The following is a 19697-nucleotide window of genomic DNA, read 5'->3' on the forward strand; positions in this document are numbered from 1 at the left end:
TGATGTTTTCTAAACATATAAAAACTCACTAGGAAGGTGAAATCTTAGAAGTACTACATGCTACCCACCTTCAGCAGTCTCAACTGAGGAACCCTGAATCTTCTCAAAATTGATTATCACCCCCCACACAGTCGCTTCCTCCCTTAACGATAGTGCTTCCTCATTTTGATCAGTGTTGCAAACAAGTACACGAACAATTCTTCCTGGTTGCAGATATGGTAAACAATAGTGGGGTCCAAACACTACCCTCCTGATCTCACTCCGTAGCTTTCTGCTCTGTTCCAATAAAGAAAAGTAGTCCTTTACCTGGTCTTCTTCTTCTATTATTATAGAATCTCTTTCCCGTTCCAGCTCTGACACCCTTTTCTGCTCAATAAATTAATGCAAAAATCAAATTCATAAACAACTTAGTAATAATACAATATAATCGTCTCACTATTTGTGATGTAATCCCATCTTACAAACAGCATGATATATTCTAATATACTCCAGCTGCATCAATTCACTTCTATGAATAAGGTGGTTCTTACAAACCAACCATCTAGTTGATCTACCATACCTGTAACAGTGGCAGTGCACGATCACACTGAAACTGATAGAAAGATTTGCCTAGAAGTGCCTCGGGATCACTATCCTCACATCGCATCTGGTTGAGCAGCATATTGTAATTCAAATGAAAAGCACTGTACAGAGAGAATCAATCAGTTAAAATCTCTCTTTTCTGAATTCAATTGAAAAGCTCTGTCCACAGAAAACAACATCAAATTAATCAGTTAAAACCTCTATTTTCTTAATTTCATCCACACCAACAATGATCCAAGCATGTACAAATAGACGCAAATAAACACTGGTTCTGCTCCCCCACAGTCACACCATGATTCATACTGCAAACAAGCCAAGCTTTAGATATAGCCTCTCTCAGCCAGCAGGTGTACATATCCCCTGTGTAAAGAGACTAGGGTGGATAGACCAAGTGTAGGGTGGGGGGGGATCTATATATTCAGAGAATACTCATGTAAGGTCAATTCAGCTAGAAAAGCCTAGCTCATCACTACAATGGCAGAGATAGGTCTGCTACAGACTTCGTTTGAGCCTCCACCATTTCCAGTACGTGCATGCAAAGCAATCCTGGTTACCTCGTTTTTAACTTACGTGAGGTAACATCTAGGACTCTCTAATGTGATGGGAACAATGGAGTTGAAGAGGTGATAAAAGGAATCTTGTCTTTCGTTATATGGTATAACTTTTTGGCAGAGATAGATGACCTGAAAATTATGTGCAATAATATTCGATTCTTTTTAAAAAAATCAACATCCCGATAATTATCAGTATTAGAGGGATTGATAGGAATGCTGAGGACAATTAGGAGGGCATCAAAGGGAAGGTCTATGTGTTATTTGTAAGCCCAGCTATAAGTAGCCAAGGACCTGAGTCTATATAAGTGCCTTAGCCCTCACCATTGCCAGCATCAATCATTGTCACGCTTAAATCCATAGGCAAGCCCCTAGTCTTAACAATGCAGACACCCTTGGCATGTGTGAACAGTACTAGTAGGGAATACCATGGCTTGCTATTGACCTTTAGCTCAAGGTGATATGACAGGTAGTGTCTATGGTAAAAGGGTAAGCCTAATGCTGCCTCCTTTGGTTGTCATCTAACCTTCAAGGTGTTCTGTCCTAGGTGCTTTACCATGTGAGGACCTACCATCAGTATCACAATTGAGAGCAATGCTGATCTGGAGAGGCACTCCCAAGAGAAGAATTAGGATGCCACAAGCTACAGTTGGCTGTCCCTGCTTGGCACTCCCAGCCTCCACCTCTCGCTTTCTCTCACACCCCTCACCTCCTATATCCTCCCAACCCCATGGTTCCCTTCTGTCAACTCGCAAAATGTTGTGCACTCCTGAGTTTCTAGAACCCCCCCCCCCCCCCGCTCAACACCTCCCCCCCCCCTCATGCGACCTCCTTGCCCTTGTGTATACTCTTCCCAGGCCTCCTCATAGGTCACGTTTATTGAGGATATGCCTACAGTAGGGTTCTTGCTGGCCACAATGCAACTATACTCACAAACTACCTCAATGGGTTGACCAAGGTTTGGTCCCCAACTTAAGTGGCCAAGAGTCTGCAATGCAGCATGTTGTGAGGCTCTGTGAATGAGCGAGAGAACCCAAGGCTAGGGCCCCTAATATAGGGCTGGAATGCCCCTAGAACAGTTGACCCCTCCTCCTCGCATTTCGTCTGCAGCTGCTGATACTTCTACCAACCTAGTACCATGGTCTGTACTGCCCTTGCAGAGACTTCTGCCTTTGCCCTCTTCCAGGGCCATGTGCTCATCAGGACAGCCAGCATGTAGCCCACGTGGCAGGCCTACTATACCTGTCAGATCTGCCCCCGTGGCAGACTCCCATGTGGCATCTCTCTGTCCCAACAGATGCTGAAGGTACACCTTCCCTATCCCCTCCTCATTTGCGGACTCACTGATGGCAAGGTGACCTATACAATCCCAACACTCGGAGAGTCCAGACCTCCCAATCCTCCCATGAATTGGACCGTGCTGGGCTGAAAAGGGCACGACTTACATGATTAGTGCTCAATAATTGCTTCTTTGGCAGAAGCTACAACGGGCCTTAGTAGGGACCCTCAAAAGCACATGTTTTCAGCAACAAATATTTGCAGCTGTGACAACTCCCACAGGTCATGTTAGGTCTCCAAAGGACATTAAAATAACCTTTCATTTCATTATCAATCCAAATTGAACTGATCTGCAAAAAATCACTGCATGCCATCCTATGCATGCCTTTGGAGTGTCCTTGCTTTACAAAGGATGATGGGGACAAAAAATTCCACCTGATGACAACTTGGAGTAATACTGGTTTGTCTACCAGTAATGACTTCTAAATTGACGTGCAATCATTATATGTATTGATGTGGGTTTTCTTATATTTATATCTAATAAAACCTAGTGTAAAACGTCCTGATATCCTACAGCGCAGTATGCTTTACATGGAGTTGTGTTCTGATTTCGCATGTCAAATGTATCACCTATGCTTAAAATTATACTCTACTATTTGTAAAATGCATTACTTTAGAGAGGAAGCCATGACAGACTGAATTGACAAGAGAAAATGAGAGAATTTCCAGGAAGTAAATCAAACTTCACCAGGGTGGGGAAGGTTGGACTCAAAATATAAGAGTCAAAACTAGTAATCAATCTCAGAGTCAAAATATATAACCCGGTGCCGGGGTGGCACTCCTATGAGCTGCCAAAATGTCTCGTATCTGTGTCTAGCAAGTGTTCTCTCTTTGCGGCGGGGGGCGTGGGTTCCATGATCTCTGTATCCAGCGGCCCATGTCGATAGTGACACCTCTGATTGGGCAATCCCCCCCAATATAGCTGTGATGGGCTGAAACTCCATCGTGTGTACCCTGCTCCGTCTCTGCATCATGTGTGGCTCTTGCATCTTTCCTTGTCATCGTCTCATCCCACTGACTCACTCGCCCCTTAGATCATCTATCTCCTCCTCCTCTACGCTGCTGTGCCTAGGGGCAGAGTCAAATACCTAGATGAATCCAGGAACATTCCCAAACTCATCCTCTAAAAACACAACATAGTGCAGTTTCAATCTCACGAGAGTCACTCATAAGATTGAGAACCATAAACTCCATCATGCATAGCAGGGACTAGCTACTATGACATCCCCACTGACGTCATCAGTGCCCAACAATGGGTGTAGACCATAGTATAAAAGTATGCTCTCACACATACAAATCCACACGCCCACACATACTTGAGCATCCATTTATACAAAGTCTTCGTACTGAGTTTCTGTCGGCACTCCGGAGGTGAAGGGCAAACTCAGCCATGACGAAGGCTAGCACTAAAGGAGAAGGCTAATCAAAAAGTAGTCCAAATCTCTTCATTCAAGCTACAACTGCTTGTGAAGTCTAAACGATTTCATTTTAGTCTCTCCCAAACGAGCATCTAAATCTAAATCTAGCTGGTAGGGCAACGCACCATTTAAGATAGAAAGATTTATCGCAATACCAACACGCCGCAACTTGGACGAAAACTTCACAAGGTGAAATTTGCATGTCCGCTAATACGGCAGAAGCATATACCTAGACGAATCCAGGAACATTCCCAAACTCATCCTCTAAAAACACAACATAGTGCAGTTTCAATCTCACGAGAGTCACTCATAAGATTGAGAACCATAAACTCCATCATGCATAGCAGGGACTAGCTACTATGACATCCCCACTGACGTCATCAGTGCCCAACAGTGGGTGTAGACCATAGTATAAAAGTATGCTCTCACACATACAAATCCACACACCCACACATACTTGAGCATCCATTTATACAAAGTCTTCGTACTGAGTTTCTGTCGGCACTCCGAAGGTGAAGGGCAAACTCAGCCATGACGAAGGCTAGCACTAAAGGAGAAGGCTAATCAAAAAGTAGTCCAAATCTCTTCATTCAAGCTACAACTACTTGTGAAGTCTAAACGATTTCATTTTAGTCTCTCCCAAACGAGCATCTAAATCTAAATCTAGTTGGTAGGGCAACGCACCATTTAAGATAGAAAGAATTATCGCAATACCAACAGGCCGCAACTTGGACCAAAACTTCACAAGGTGAAATTTGCATGTCCGCTAATACGGCAGAGTCAAATGCGTAAAAATCAGTGACATGTCGTTGAGCTCGATCTAGCTCAGTCTCATGTGTCACTATCTCCTCCTGCTCTCTGATACAACGCAACAAGGTCTCTCTATGCCATGCCTCCATCAAATAGAGACCAATGCAAACAAGATCCTAGAAATGAATCACCCAGGAGAGAGGCCCAAACCCATGTCCCTCTTGAAATAGGGCGAGATATTGTCCTCGAATCTCATAATATACAAGGCAAGTACACAAGACGTGCTCCTTTATCTCCACCTGCTGCAATGTGCATAGTCTGCATATGCGTTGCTCTCTACGTGTATTTGTGGCTCTCTCTCCCTCAATCCTCAGCTGATGGGACGAAACCCGCAACTGTCTAATAGTGATCCTCAGGGTGTATAAGACTCGACTTTCCTGCAGGTACTGGGGTAACAATCACTCCATCCACTAATACTCTCAGGAAGTGATCACGGTAGAATCGGGTCTTGGCAAGAAACTCCTGATCTCCCCCCCAAGTCTGTGACATATAAAGCTAGAGTAGGTCCAACCGTATAATACGGTTGATCTCATCCCTTGGGATCAAATGATCAGGGGAATCTAAGCTGTATAGAAAGGGGAAAAGAAGGTCCATCTAGATGCCCTAGCTGCGAAACCATTTGGATATGTGTCCATACCAAGACATGCTAACCCCACTCTCAACTAGTTGTATAGATGACTCTGATGCCAATCTCACTAATCTCCCTCTAGGTAAGGCCCAGACATTGTGGAGAGAAAGAAAGAAAGGTGTATTAATGTCTTCAGGAGACCTCGCGGGTCTATGAGACAAAGTACAAAATCTATGTAGCCCATACAAGCCACTGTGGGCTAAAAGCAAAGGGCACACTAAGGCCCTTGCTGAGTACTAAGTGCTAAGAATGCAAAAAGATAGTACAAAATAGTAGGAAAAAAGAGCAATCAAGTCTGCTCAAAGCCACAGCTCCAAGTACATGTGTAGGTTACACATAGCCCGTCTCCCTGATGGCCCTCTAATGTGATGCAAAGAGCTCACAAATCTGTGTCTGTCGGGCAGTTTCCCGCGATGGCGGGCGGCGCGCTCTCTTGGATCTCTGTATCCAGTGGGCTACATCAAGAGTAATGCCTCGTCTCTAGCGGTCCCCTCTGAGGAGGGCTGAGATAGGTCGGACCTCAATCGTGCGTGCTTTGGTCGCCCAACGTGTCGTGTGTGGTCTCCGCATCTCTCATCCAAACGTATCCTGGTGACCAATCTAACTACACATCCATATTGCTCTCGTTTCCTCGAGCTCCTCCCCCTCGATCTCATCTGGCGTTGGCTTGGATGCGTAAAAATCAGTGACGTGTCTGTGCTAGGTCTAGCTTGGTGTCCTGAGCCATCAACTGTAGCTGATCTCTGGCCTCTGTCGCACAAGGGAATCCCTATGTCTCCGCATCTCAATCAGGTAGAGCCCAATGCAAACCTGGTCAGGGACCGTGTAAGTGGTCCGAAGCCGAGCCCCTCCTGAAAGAGACAATGGTATCGTCCTCGAATCTCATAATAGGCAGGACAGACACATAGTCAATGCTCCTCGACTCGACCTCCCCCATCGTGCATAGTCTACAGACCCACTGCTCTCTAGGTATGCCAGCCGCTCTCCCGGCCTCAATCCACAACTGGTAGGACAAGACTCATATCTGTCCGATAGCAATCCGCAGGGCGTGTGCGACTCTCTTATCCTCGAGGTACTGGAGCCTGATGATAAATCCCTACTCCGATATCCTCAAAAACTGGTCATGGTAGAACTGGGTCTTGGTGGGAAACTCTTGACCCCCCCCCCCAAGCCCGAGATGTATGGAGCTGGAGAAGGTCTAACCGTATGATACGGTTCATCTCATCATGTGAAAGGAGCTCCGGTGGTGCATCCATGCTGTACTGAAAGGGGGGGAGCCTATCCATTTGGATACCGTGGCTATCAAACCATGTGGACACCCGCGCATACCATGCTGTATCAACGCCTCTCTCTGCCGGTCATCGGGATGACTCCAGTGCCAATCTTGGTAATCTCCACTGAGATAGGGCCCAAACTCTGTGGAGAAAGGTCACAATCTAAAAGAGGGCCTCCACCTAGAGAGGTGTCATGGCGAACTCTGCATATATGATCTCATGGGGAGCCGAAGGCTTACTCCGAATCATCCTAGATCCCATGATCACCTGTAGCCTCTCAAATCCCTTCCAGTCAGTAGCTGAAAGGTCACTCTCCCAAAAAGGTGCTGCATACATGGCAGTCAGTCTCACGAGAGTGTCAAAGAGCCAGCCCTTTGTCGGTGGATCCTGGAAATGCGCCTAGAAGCACTGTCTCTCTAATCTAGCCAGGGCACCCTTCCCACTTGTGAGTCGTGCATGGGTCATCGTGAAGCCTGGTCCCATGAATACTGCTCCTAGGTACGTGTAGGACTACACTATCTCCACTAGCTCCCCTCGGTATGTGAAACTATGTCTACATCGATGTTGATGAAGCACTGTTTGGGATGTATTGAAGATCATAGCCTTGGTTTTCCCAAGATTGAATGTCAGGTCCCTCTCTCTACAGAACATCTCCAAGGCCTCCAAGTGTTTTTGCAATCCCTCAACTGAGGATGAAATAAGGACTATGTCATCTGCGTGTAGTAGTATCTTTACCATCAGATCAGCCAATAGGGAGCCCTCTCCTCCTAGGCGATCAACAAAGGATGTGATCTCATCAAGGAGAGAGAGAGAGAGAGAGAGAGAGAGAGAGAGAGAGAGAGAGAGTCGTCTTTCAAGAGGCCTCGCGGACCTATGAGACCAATCAATAGAAGTGCTCGTAGAAGCCGCTATGGGCTGAAGCAAAGGGCTGGCTAAGGCCTTTGCTGAGTGCTTATCTAAGCTAATAATCTCAAAATCTCTTAACAGACTCAAGCAAGTAATGCGAATGCTCATCCAAAGGCCATGGTAGCTCTTTGATGAGACGTGAAGATGTCACATTTTAGCCGTTTGTCGTAGTGGCAAGGGCATGGTCTCCATGATCTCTATATCCAATGGGCCACAAAAATGGGGATCAATCACACATGCGAGACAGCCTATACGGTAGGCAAACCTGAAGCACCTACAAAGCCACTAGTGCTGAAGTTCAAGACAGCCATGGACAGGAAGACCCTCGTGAACACAAGAGTGACTTTGAAAGGAACCAGAATCTATCCGGATGACGACCTCACCCTCCTACAACAACAGCACCGAAGGGAAGGCTTGCTACGAGTAATGGCAGCAAGAGAAGCAAGAAAATGGGCAGCATACAGGGATGGTAAAGTGATATTCCGAAAGAGAAGAGACAAGGAAGATAAGGAAGACAAGGAAGAGGGAAAATTATGACCATGTCGAGCCCATGGGATGAGTACACACACTGGACTGAGAATAGCAGTGTGGAATTGTAATGGCACATTACGGTCCAATGCAGGAGATTTCCTAGAAATACAATGATAGAGATATGATCTTTTACACTGAGACGCACGAGAGCCCACAGAGAGGGCTGCCCAGAGTGACAAGATACACATGGGAGTCAGCTCATAGGAGGGAGCCGAGGAGAGATGGTTGTCCTCTTCAAATCACCTGAGACCACTCATATTTGTGGTACGACGAGAGGAGCATACACGACACATGTGGATACAATTCCAGCTGCCGGATGCCCGACCTATCTTTATGGAAGTATGCTACTTTCCTCCAGACACGTCATCCTATGCACAAGAGGTCACTGCAGAGGGAAACAGCCCATATGAGTCGATCCATGATGGCATCACGGAGTTCTCTAAAGAGGGAGACTTCAATGCACGGACACGAGATAGACAGGTGGGTCTACTTGACTTCACAGATGATAGAGATCCCGACATAGTCCCGAAGCTACATGCAGCTGAGCTAGGGATACTGAGACACTCTGCAGATGCCCCACAGGTGACAGGATACGGTTGACATCTACGTTAGCTAGGGGTAATCCATGACTTGATCGTCTATAATGGTCTTCAGAGATGGCCATTATCTGGAGGACTCACCTGTTTCCCACATGGCGGTGGGTCAAGTATAGTGGACTATCTAGTCGGCCAACTAGCTTTTGTCTCGCAGATACACGATTTCGCTGTACTTCCCGCCTCTACTCGGAGCCAACCACTCATACTTGGCCTTCCATATCTCTGCTACTATGCCAGCCACAGGGAGAGCCCCCCTCGCGCCACATCACGTATCCAGATCCACTTTAATCGTGCCCTCAACCCAGTGTACTTGAGTCACTTAGCCAGGGCACTCTCGGCCCTACTCGATGATGATATAGACCTTGCACGCACATCGAATGCCCTGGTCTCAGTGGTACAAGACACTACCACCAAATCCTTTCCCACGCCCCGATCCATGCGAATTCAAGATGGGAAGATGCCTTTAAACCCTTAGTTTGATACAAGTGCAGAGAGGCAAGAGTCCACCTCATATGGGAGCAGGTCTTAGGATATTTGACGTCATCTAAGGCATAGAGGATTTTTCGACGAGTAACACGCCGCAAGAGGAGGGCTTTTCTCACACACAGAATGGATGAGATTGTCAGATCTTTTCGAGGATGAGACCCGACCACTGGATGGGGGTTCCCATCGGAGGAAAAGCCACCTATCCCCATCACTAACCCAGGTGTGGCACACTTATGCATGTTCCCTCTATGATGCCCATATGCAGACACCACCAGACATGTCCTCTATGCCCAGGCCCACCACTTGTCACTTGTTTACCACACAGAATGTACAGGCTGCACTCCGTCGACTACACAACCAGTAGCAAGGAGGAGGAGTCCGTACAGCAAGGAGAAGATGCCTTGCAATGCATGAAGGAGCCAAAAACAAGGAGTGGATAACCTTGGGAAAGGTGAGAAAGAAAAAAAGAAAGAAAGAAAGTTTATTAAAGTCTTCGGAAGACCGATGGGTCTATGAGACTGTGAAAATCCTGATACAACGAGCTGTGGTAGTGGAGCTACTAAACGAGCGTCCATACCAATGCAAAATGCAAAATGCCAAAAATGCAGAGTGGCAGTTCTAAGTCCTAAGTACAACATAGTGATGTCGGTGGTCGACTATATATCAATCTCAGCATCATCATCAATATCATCATCATCATCATCCCCAGCAACAGCAAGATATCAGGATGGATGAGGCAGTGGAGGCATGAAGTCGGCAATAGAGTGCTGTCGGCCACTCAGAGGTGCGGTCCTGGCACATCTCTTGGTCGTAGCTCTACGTCTAACTAGGGCTACTGTGACCCCCGTCGGTCGGGCTCCAACTCTAAACAAGGAGGGGATGTCTCCAAGTGTGATCTATGTGTCGACCCTCTGTCTGAGCTGTCGGGTCACGCGTTCCGAGTCACGGTCATGTCGAGGCCTCGTCCCGTTGGGATCCATGTGATCTAGCTGAAAGAACTCCGTGATAGAGCTCTGAGAGGGATCAACCGAGGAAGAAGTCTGCTCTTGTCTCCGTGCTCGAAGTATCCTCTCGCGGTGTCTAAGTGCCTCATGAATGAAACCTGCCAAACACCGCTGGAGGAGTGAAAGGAGCAGCCAAAAATCCCGTAATTTTTTCTACTTGGAACGAGGGGAAGGGACTTGCATGAGAAACTGCCACATGGCTCCTCATAAAAGTCTAACCCTTCCAAACCAATAGAACATTGGTTTTCCCCCACATTAAAGTCCTAACCCTCTCCAACCAATGGAACATTGGTTTGTCCCCACATCCTTGGGCCCAACTTTTTGTTAGAAACATGGTGAAGAGAGAGAGAGAGAGAGAGAGAGAGAGAGAGAGTTAGGGTGTGAGGAAATAATGCTCAAATGAAGACATGAAGAAGGCTTTCCTTGATTCATCAAGTGTGACAAGACAAGTGAAGTACAAGCCTTATGTAGGCTACTCACTCACACTCTAGCACCTAGTGCATATGGGATAAGTCCCATGATGACACGTGGCACTCACACAAGAATCACACAAATAAACTAGTACTAGATCACCTAGTACTACACACTAACACTTCACACCAACACACTCTTTGACTATGATCTCCAACACCCCCCTTCAGAGCAAAGAGGTGTGAGACCCAACACGCAAGAGTAAACCGATCCCCCCTTCATCGCAATACTGCAAAGAGCAAGTCCAACTATCCAACACCTCCCGTGTGATAGTGACTTCTCAATCAGCTTGCGATCGGCAAGGGCAAACCAGCACTCGTCATCCCCCCTTACTCTGAACTGGGTGGTCAATACCATCAACCAAAGTAAAACACAATACAATCATTTTTCGGGGACAACCTAGGACAGAGGACCTCTTAGTGACTCCAAATACATTCAATTTAAAGGGACAACTCAAGGCTGAAAACCTTTAACTCAAACATAGAAATATTTTCATTCATTTTATGCATAGCAAGGGCAGAGAACCCATGATCCCGAAGTAGCTACCGCACAAGAGTGTGCACATCCTGATGCGAAGAGGTATGTCGGTGAAGAACCAGGCAAGGATGTCCTCGAATGATGTGTCGATGAAGTCCATAGGAGCAGCTACCAAGGGAGATCATGTCATGACTCTCAATGTGCTGATCGGAGAGGCACCAAATGCGAAGATCTTCAAATTTGATCAATTATGCCCAAAGGAGCAAAATGCTAAAATGAATGTACAAGATAGTAATGAAATTACATGAATTTTGAGAAATCCCCACATGTCTACATGCAAGAGACTTCAATACAGCTCAGGGGATGCAAAAAACAAAAATGCCCTAAAATTTGAAAATTAGGGTTCAGCAGAAAATTAGGGTATGGGAAAATTTGGGGCTTTTCAAATTTTCTTGCAAGAGAGTGTTCTTCCAACACTTACAAGCCCTCAAATCATAAAAGCCCTAAAAATTTTGGAAGATCTGAGCAGATATTGCAAAAATCAACTTTTAGGGTTTCAGGGCAGTTAGAGGTCCGAAATCTGCATGGAGCAAGTCGTGGGCTGGAGTAGAGGCGAAGTCAGCACCTCCAAAACGTCTTGAGCAGCAGCACCAAAGCATGAACTGTATCAGCCAGTCGTACGACCGGCAAATTAGACGATTGGTCGTACAACCGTACGGTAGATCCGTATGGTGGTGCAATAGAAACGAGGTGGTAGTGCAAGACTGGTACAACGCTGTACGGACAGTCGGGCAGGAGTGTACGGTTGATGTAGATGGCTAGGCGAAAGCTGCAGATGCTCCAGCTCAGCAAGACAGCTCCGAAATGCAAAAGTGGGTCTCGAAAATACAGTAGCTGCCTCAGAATAGCTCGAAAAAGCCTTCGAGGACCTCGAACTTCTGCCAAAAATGCACACAAGGTGTTGGCTCTGCTGCAGCAACTCAGAAAAGCTGATTTTCAGTGATGAAAACCTCCACACGTGCTCACAGGCGTTGAAAACTGTGCAGACCAGCCAGGTAACATGCCGTCAAGAGTGCCTAGAGCTCTGAAATGGCTCAAATGAAGGCGTCAAAACGTGCAAACAGCTGAAAGGAAGAGGCGAATAGAGGCAGCAAGCTGTGGTGGCAAAAGCAGAAGCAAATGGGTGCAAGGAGGAAGTGAATAGAGACGGAAATGAGGCGTCTGAGAGGAGGAGGCAGCATAGACGAAATTTGGGTTAGGGCAAGGGTGATGTGGCAGCTATGGAAGGTGGCTCTGATACCATGTTAGAAACATGGTGAAGGGAGAGAGAGAGAGAGAGAGAGAGAGTGAGGAAATAATGCTCAAATGAAGACATGAAGAAGGCTTTCATTCATTCATCAAGTGTGACAAGACAAGTGAAGTACAAGCCTTATGTAGGCTACTCACTCACACTCTAGCACCTAGTTATGGGATAAGTCCCATGATGACACATTGCACTCACACAAGACTCACACACATAAACTAGTACTAGATCACCTAGTACTACACACTAACACTTCACACCAACACACTCTTTGACTATGATATCTCCAACACTTTTGGACCCCTCTTAGCCTTGCGTTGCCCCAGCGCTTGGGCCTAGTGGGTGCTCTAGGAATCGAGCTAGGGACTTCTAGGAAGTTGATGTCTCCTCTAGGCCAGTCACCGCGGCCAGTAGGGAATTCTAGGAAGTAGACACTTCCTCCAGGCCAATCCCTCGCAACCAAAATATCCACGGGTTTAGGTGCACATGAAATTCACGTCCCCATGACATACCCCCCTCTTGAAACAGCAAACAATCCTGTTTGTTGCTGCAAATTAGAACAAATAAACAACAATGGAAAAGGCACGAATAGCCCATACCAGATAATACATGATCTGTAAGATACAACCAGCAATGATGATATGGTCTAGAAGAGCATGCGATTCCCTCCATACATCGATGCATCACCTGTGTCAAATGACTAGTACACTCATCATAGACGTTCCATGGCAGAAATACTGTCAGCAACCAGTACCTTGGGTGAGACCTGCAGTGTCACCAAGCCACCTCTAGATATCCTGTGAGCTGTCTATATCACAAGGGAGCGCCACATCTCCCTGGGAAGGCTTCAGCAAACTCACATGAAAGGCACTGTGAATTGTCCAATGGCGTGGTAGCTTCAGCCTGTAAGCTACATCATTTATCTTTTGCAAGACTTGGAAATGTCCATAGTACCGCATTTTCAGTTTGGTGTACACCTTATCCCACCTAAGTCTTGCTTCCTGAAAACACAGCAACACCCCATCATCGTCTTTAAAGACCAAGTCACGTTTGTGCTTATCTGCTCCTCTTTTTTGCTCTTTTTTGCTTCTTATGGCTTTTCTCAAGGGCTGTTTTTACCTTCTGATAGGCTGCATCTAAGCTTTCCATAAATCTGCCCGCTTCGAAGATCTTCTCTTTGGTGTGCAAGGTGGGAGGTACGTTTCTTCCACGTTCCATAATTTCAAAGGGTGCTTTCCTTGTATGGATGGCTGTTTTTACCTTCTGATAGGCTGCATCTAAGCTTTCCATAAATCTGCCCGCTTCGAAGATCTTCTATCCGAAATAGGCAATGGCTGTAGCAATCAGCTGCCTTTTGCCTATCATACTTTACCTTCTAACAAGTGATGCATGTCTTGACATAAGCCTCAACATCCTTCCTCAAAGTCGGGCCATAGAAGAAGTGCTCCACACCTTTGACTATGGCTTCAATGCCTCGATGTCCTGCATATGGTGGGGCATGACTCTCCATCAAAACCTTTGGCCTCAACTGCTTTGTGACCAGTGTAACCAAAAAAAACACGTTTCGGGTAGTAGAAACGTGAAGAAGCGTTTCTGCCCGAAACGTTTCTAAGAAACATACGAAATGTAGAACATTTTTTGAAATATAATTTATATAATATACACAATGTTTATCATTTGTATAAAATAATTTATATAAAATACATTTCTAGACGAAACACTTGTCAAGATCTTGAAACGTTTCTTGTGACATTGTTTGTGACACAAAGTTTGCCAAGCATCATCACAAATCCATCCTCAAGCATATAGTGCTCATGTCGATTGCCCTCAACCAGCTGATCATAAACCCTTGCAAAATCATCATCATTGGCATACTAATCCTTCATGGCATCAAGTTCACTGTGGTATACAATGGTGACAACTGAAACTTGTGGTTTCTTTGATACTGCATTGGGACTTGACTTCCTGGAAAGTGCATCTGCAACAACATTCTTCTTGCCAGGCACATGCACAAGCTGAAAATGAAACATCGAAAGGAAGTTTGCCCACCGCATGTGCTTTTTTGACAGCTTTCTTTGAGTGAGAAAGTACCTCAAGGATTGGTGATCCATCTGGACATAAAAATCAGCAACTAAAAGGTAATGCTTCCAAGTAGAAAGAGCATGTATGACAGCTGCCATCTCTTTCTCATATATACCAAAATTCATATCAGAATCGGTGAGCACTCTGCTCTCATATGCAACCACTCTACCGTATGACAGCTGCCATCTCTTTCTCATATATCCCAGAATTCATCTCAGCATCAGTGAGCACTCTGCTCTCATACGCAACCACTCTACCATCCTGCATAAGTACTCCTCCTATGCTGCTCCAGATTCATGTCAGCTACATGATCCTTGACCTCTTTAGACTCCCTAGGTTTGGCAATCCCACAGGCATCACAATAAACTGCAAAGGGCTTGTGTAAGTCTGGCAAGATTGGTTATGGGCTTAAATAAGATTGATACTTTGTTGGGAGAGGATTGGTTCTACGATATTGAGTATCAGACAGCCTCTGCTCCCGCCAGCTACTCTGTCTCCGCCTTCCTCTCCCCCGCTACCTTCTCTCACCTCACACCACCCCGCTGCCCTTGCCTCATCCTCGGCGCCCTGCATTGGTAGCCGCATCAGCTCACAGCTGTGAGCCACCTCAGTTCGCGGCTTGTGGGCGGCAAGGCAACCCTCAGCTGGCTGCTCTCGGCCCGCTCCTACGGGTCTGCTCCTCGACCCAGGCCGCTCTAGCCTATCGATCTCCAAGGACTGAGGGCCTTGCTTGCAATTAGCTCGAAGCAAGGCAGGCCCAGCTTGTTCCTCGCCAACCCGATCCCCGCCAAGAACCAGCCCGCTCCTCGCCAAAAGCAGGCCGCCACTCGAGTTTGTTTGGAGTGCTCAGGGTCGTGTGTGGGCTGCTAGAGTCTTTGCACAGCGTGCTACGTTCGGTGGGTGCAGCGCTTCTCTCCCGAGAGGAGCCTTCAGCCAGCTTTGCTCGCCTTGGAGCTCCCACGCAGTTCGAGTAGGTGTGGGTGGTGGAAGCAAGCTTTTCGAGCGGCCCTTTCTCCAACGTCTTATTCATTCTGTTGAAGGTCGAGCCTCGCACGGATCAGCAACTCTTTCTAGAATTTGTACCTGGGCAGTGACATGATCATAGCGTTTTGTGCGTACCTTCCTTACGGGCACTTTCCTTCCTTCTCTTCACCTTCTGCTTTTGATTTCCCGCCTTTCAGCGGCGGGCGGTGCAGCTTCTTATCCCAGTGATTCGATTCTTTGGTGGCGACATTTGGTCTGGCTTGAGGGACTCTATGGCAGCACCCTCGATTCCCACAGCTGTCAAAGTTCTTCTTTCACCATCGGATAAGCAACAGGTACAGCAGGTAATGAATCTTCTTCAAGACAAGGCAGTGTTAGGCAAGTTCGTTAGCCTCACCCCCTCGCGGAGATAAATCAGGGATTGGATCTAGGCCAGCCTGGCACTAGATGGTGACCACATTCACGAGGTCAGCAATATCTATGGATGCGGTGTTTTCCTCCTCCTGCTAGGCTTTGCTCTCTCTCTCATGGAGCGTAGCCCTATCCTCCTGGGACCCCAATTGGTCTACCTCATCCCTTGGTATCCTGGCTTCACGGTGGAGGACATGGACTTAGCTCACCATGTTCCTCACTTCCCAGTGACACTCCGATTCCTGGGACTTCCGAGGGAATACAAGCCCATCCTTATTTCCATTGGACGAGCGTTTGGCACAGTTTTGGAGCACCCAGCAGAGTCAGAGGCGGAAGTGGTGACGGATGATGGGGTTCCTCGACTCAGACTCGTGATAGAGAACCCGGATACCCTCCCAGACGTGATTCTCTTGGACTCTAAAGGGGGGTACTTTCCATCAGCGCCTGGAGGTTTCAGGCTTACCACGCCAATGTTTGAGGTGTAGACAGATGGGGCACCTAGCTCATGATTGCACACGTGGCCAGCACCGGACTCATCCCTCCCCCCAGGAGACACAAGGACAGCATTGCGACATGAGAGGGAAGAGGACTTGGAGGCCACCTAGGCGGACCCAGCAGGAGTCTCAGAGACAGCAGCCAGAGTCGCAAACCCCCTGGGTAGAACCTTCAAAGGGTAGATGGACTAAGGTGGGGCAAAGAAGAGGCGCAAGTGGGCCAAAAAGAATCAACGATATCGTGCCAACCGCAAAGAGGCGAGCACAGACAGCTACGCAGTCACAGGGAGATCCAATTGGAGACCCACAGGTATCACGTGATCCGGAGAGGGAGACAGTGACCATAGGACATCCCCTCAGGCCCCTCCAAAGAACGGACTCCTCGTCAACCGTAGGTCCCCGCACCGCAGCCAGAGCCGGCAACAGAGACCCTCAGAGCACCAGTGTCCGCCGCCTCTTCGGCCCACCCCCCTCCGAGCTTGAAGGAGGAGCCTTAGAGGACACAGACGCCACCACCGCAGCACCCTTCCCAAGGGACAGTAGCAGACTCCACACAGCCTTCTTCTCCCCCTCCCGTGGACCTACCAGCCTCTTCGTCGCAGCCCCCTCTCGTGCCTTCCCTTCCCACGCTGCCTCAACCTCCTCCTTCCCCGGTGATTACCCTCACTACCCGCCCTTCCCCTCCGGCCCCCTCCCCTGCCCCTCCGTTAGTTGCAGCCCCTTCCTCAAGCACCTTGCCAGGCACTGTAGCTGACCCCGCTTCCACGAGCACGAGCAAGGCAAAGACTCCTCCGTTGACCTCTCCTCGGTAGCAGGTCAACGCCCTAGGCCACCAGGATGAGTAATGCCTCGTCTCTAGCGGTGTCCTCTGAGGAGGATTGAGATAGGTCGCACCTCAATCATGTGTGCTCTAGTCCTCCCCCGTCTCGGGTGTGGTCTTCGTGTCTCTTGTCCAACCACATCATGGTGATGGGTCTCACTGCTGATCCATAGTGCTCTCGTCTCCTCGAGCTCCTCCCCCTCGATCTCATCTGGTGCTGGCTCAGATGCATAAAAATCAATGACATGTGTCTGTGCTCGGTCTAGCTCGGTGTCCTAAGGCATCGATTGTAGCTTATCTCTGGCCTGCCACACAAGGGAATCTCTATGTCTTTGCATCTCAATCAGGTAGAGCCCAATGCAAACCTGGTCGAGGAAATGTATCAGTCAAGTGAGTGGTTCGAAGCCGAGCTCCTCCTGAAAGAGACACTGGTATCGCCCTCGGATCTCATAGTAGGCCGGACAAACACATAGAAAATGCTCCTCTGTCTCGACCTCCCCTATCATGAAGTTTGCAGACCTGCTGCTTCCAATCTCAGTAATCTCCACTGAGGTAGGGCCCAAACTCTGTGGAGAAACATCACGGTCTGGAAGAGGGCGTCCACCTGGAGAGGTGTCATGACGAACTCTGCCTGCATGATCTGATGGGGGACTGAAGGCTTACTCCGAATCATCCTAGACCCCATGATCACCTGTAGCCTCTCAAATCCCTTCCAGTCAGTAGCTGAAAGGTCACTCCCCCAAAAAGGTGCTGCATACATGGCACGAGTGTGTCAAAAAGCCAGCCCTTCGTCGGTGAATCCTAAAAATGTGCCTGGAAGCACTGTCTCTCTAATCGGGCCAGGGCTCAAAACAGAGAAGACCAACCTTAGGAAAGATATTGCAGCTTTACAGGCCACAATGCAAGGGAAGCACACTGAACTTAAAGAGCAAATCAGCAAAGGATAAGCAAAGATGTTGGAATGGAAGGATGTGGTTGGAAAAGGCACATTAGTCCCTAAAAAAGAGATCATATCGGATGCCCTTGAGGAGGACAAGAGGCGGAATAACAAATCCTTAAATGTATTGGTTAGAGGCCTACGACTAGAAGATACTCACGCCAAAAGCCGGTTCACCAAGATGGGGGTCAACCTCACCTCTGAGGCAGCTTGGAGGGTGGTAAGGCTGATGCATCAGCAAGACCATTTGTGGTGAGATTCCTAACAAAAGTGAACATATCTATTCTTATGAGCATAAGGGCAACGTCGAAGGGAATGTAGGCTCACAGAAGCAAAAGGATGCACAAGAGTGGAGCAAGAAGTGGAAGCCGTCACATCAACTAGAAGAATGAAAATGAAAGTACAAATGACTATAAAAGAGAACCCTAGGACCTAGTGTCCTAGTGGTACCACTAGTACTAGGTGTAATAAGACACTAAAAGAACTAGGTGACCTAAGTGCCAATAACTAAAGCTACATGGCACATACCAGGGCCTAGAGGGCATCAATACAACCGGGAGAGGCTCACAAAAGCAAAAGGATGCACAAGAGTGGAGCAAGAAGTAGAAGCCGTCACATCAAGTAGAAGAATGAAAATGAAAGTAGAAAGGACTATAAAAGAGAACCCTAGGACCTAGTGTCCTAGTGGTACCACTAGTACTAGGTGTCATAAGACACTAAAAGTACTACTTGACCTAAGTGCCAATAACTAAAGCTACATGGCACATACCAAGGCCCAAAGGGCATCAATACGACTAAGAGAAGATGGCCTACAAACCCCCCTCCATGGTATGGGCTGAAGTATTCTGGAAACGTCGTATTTTCTGGTCATGGTGGCACATGTTCATCCAAAAGGATATAGCCACCTATGAATGTTCAAGGTATGCCAGATCATGTAACAAAGGGAACCAAGCGTAAAGCCTGTCGAAAGACTTCGAACTTGGAATGAGGAAGTGCCTTTGTAAACATATATGCTATGTTGTCCTCTGTGGGAAGGTAGGACAACTCTATGTCTCCTGCTGACAACCGCTCTCGAACATAATGATAGTGAACTTCAATGTGCTTAGTACGCGCATGAAATGGTGGATTACGCGCAATAGCCAAAGCACTCTGGCTGTCAATGTAGACCATAGTGGAGGATGTCTGGCGAACACCGAGATCTATAAGTAACTATCGAAGCCAAACACACTCTACTAAAGCGGTGAAAGCTGCCCTGTACTCAGCCTCACAGCTGGATGTGGCAACTATTGGTTGCTTCTTGCTGAGCCAAGAGATACATGAACTGCCAAGCAAAAAGCTGAGCTTGACGATGGAGCTGAAGTGTGGGAGCTGGAGCTGGAAACACGAAGCTAGGAGTAGGGAGCACGTCCAGGATGTAAGTGCTCTGATACCACTACAGGCTCACACAAGCAGAAGGATGCACAAGAGTGGAGCAAGAAGTGGAAGCCGTCACATCAACTAGAAGAATGAAAATGAAAGTACAAAGGACTATAAAAGAGAACCGTAGGACCTAGTGTCCTAGTGGTACCACTAGTACTAGGTGTCATAAAACACT

General features: G+C 47.5%; 1 protein-coding gene across 3 annotated transcripts in view; it reads right to left on the reverse strand.

Moving 5' to 3' along the window:
• Positions 1 to 19697, reverse strand: part of MTR4 (RNA helicase, ATP-dependent, SK12/DOB1 protein) — an 84259-nt gene that overhangs the window by 36281 nt on the left and 28281 nt on the right. For all 3 annotated transcript variants that reach the window (XM_087399367.1, XM_087399366.1, XM_087399368.1), the window contains 2 exons: positions 560 to 683; positions 69 to 366 (listed from right to left, as the gene is read on the reverse strand). In XM_087399367.1, coding sequence (XP_087255493.1) covers positions 69 to 366; positions 560 to 683 — 422 coding nt within the window. The remainder of the gene's footprint in view (positions 1 to 68; positions 367 to 559; positions 684 to 19697) is intronic.

The sequence above is a fragment of the Dipteris shenzhenensis genome, chromosome 28 (assembly GCF_047967505.1).
Source record: "Dipteris shenzhenensis isolate YYH24624 ecotype China chromosome 28, Dip_SZ_1.0, whole genome shotgun sequence".
In the NCBI taxonomy this organism is placed as follows: domain Eukaryota; kingdom Viridiplantae; phylum Streptophyta; class Polypodiopsida; order Gleicheniales; family Dipteridaceae; genus Dipteris; species Dipteris shenzhenensis.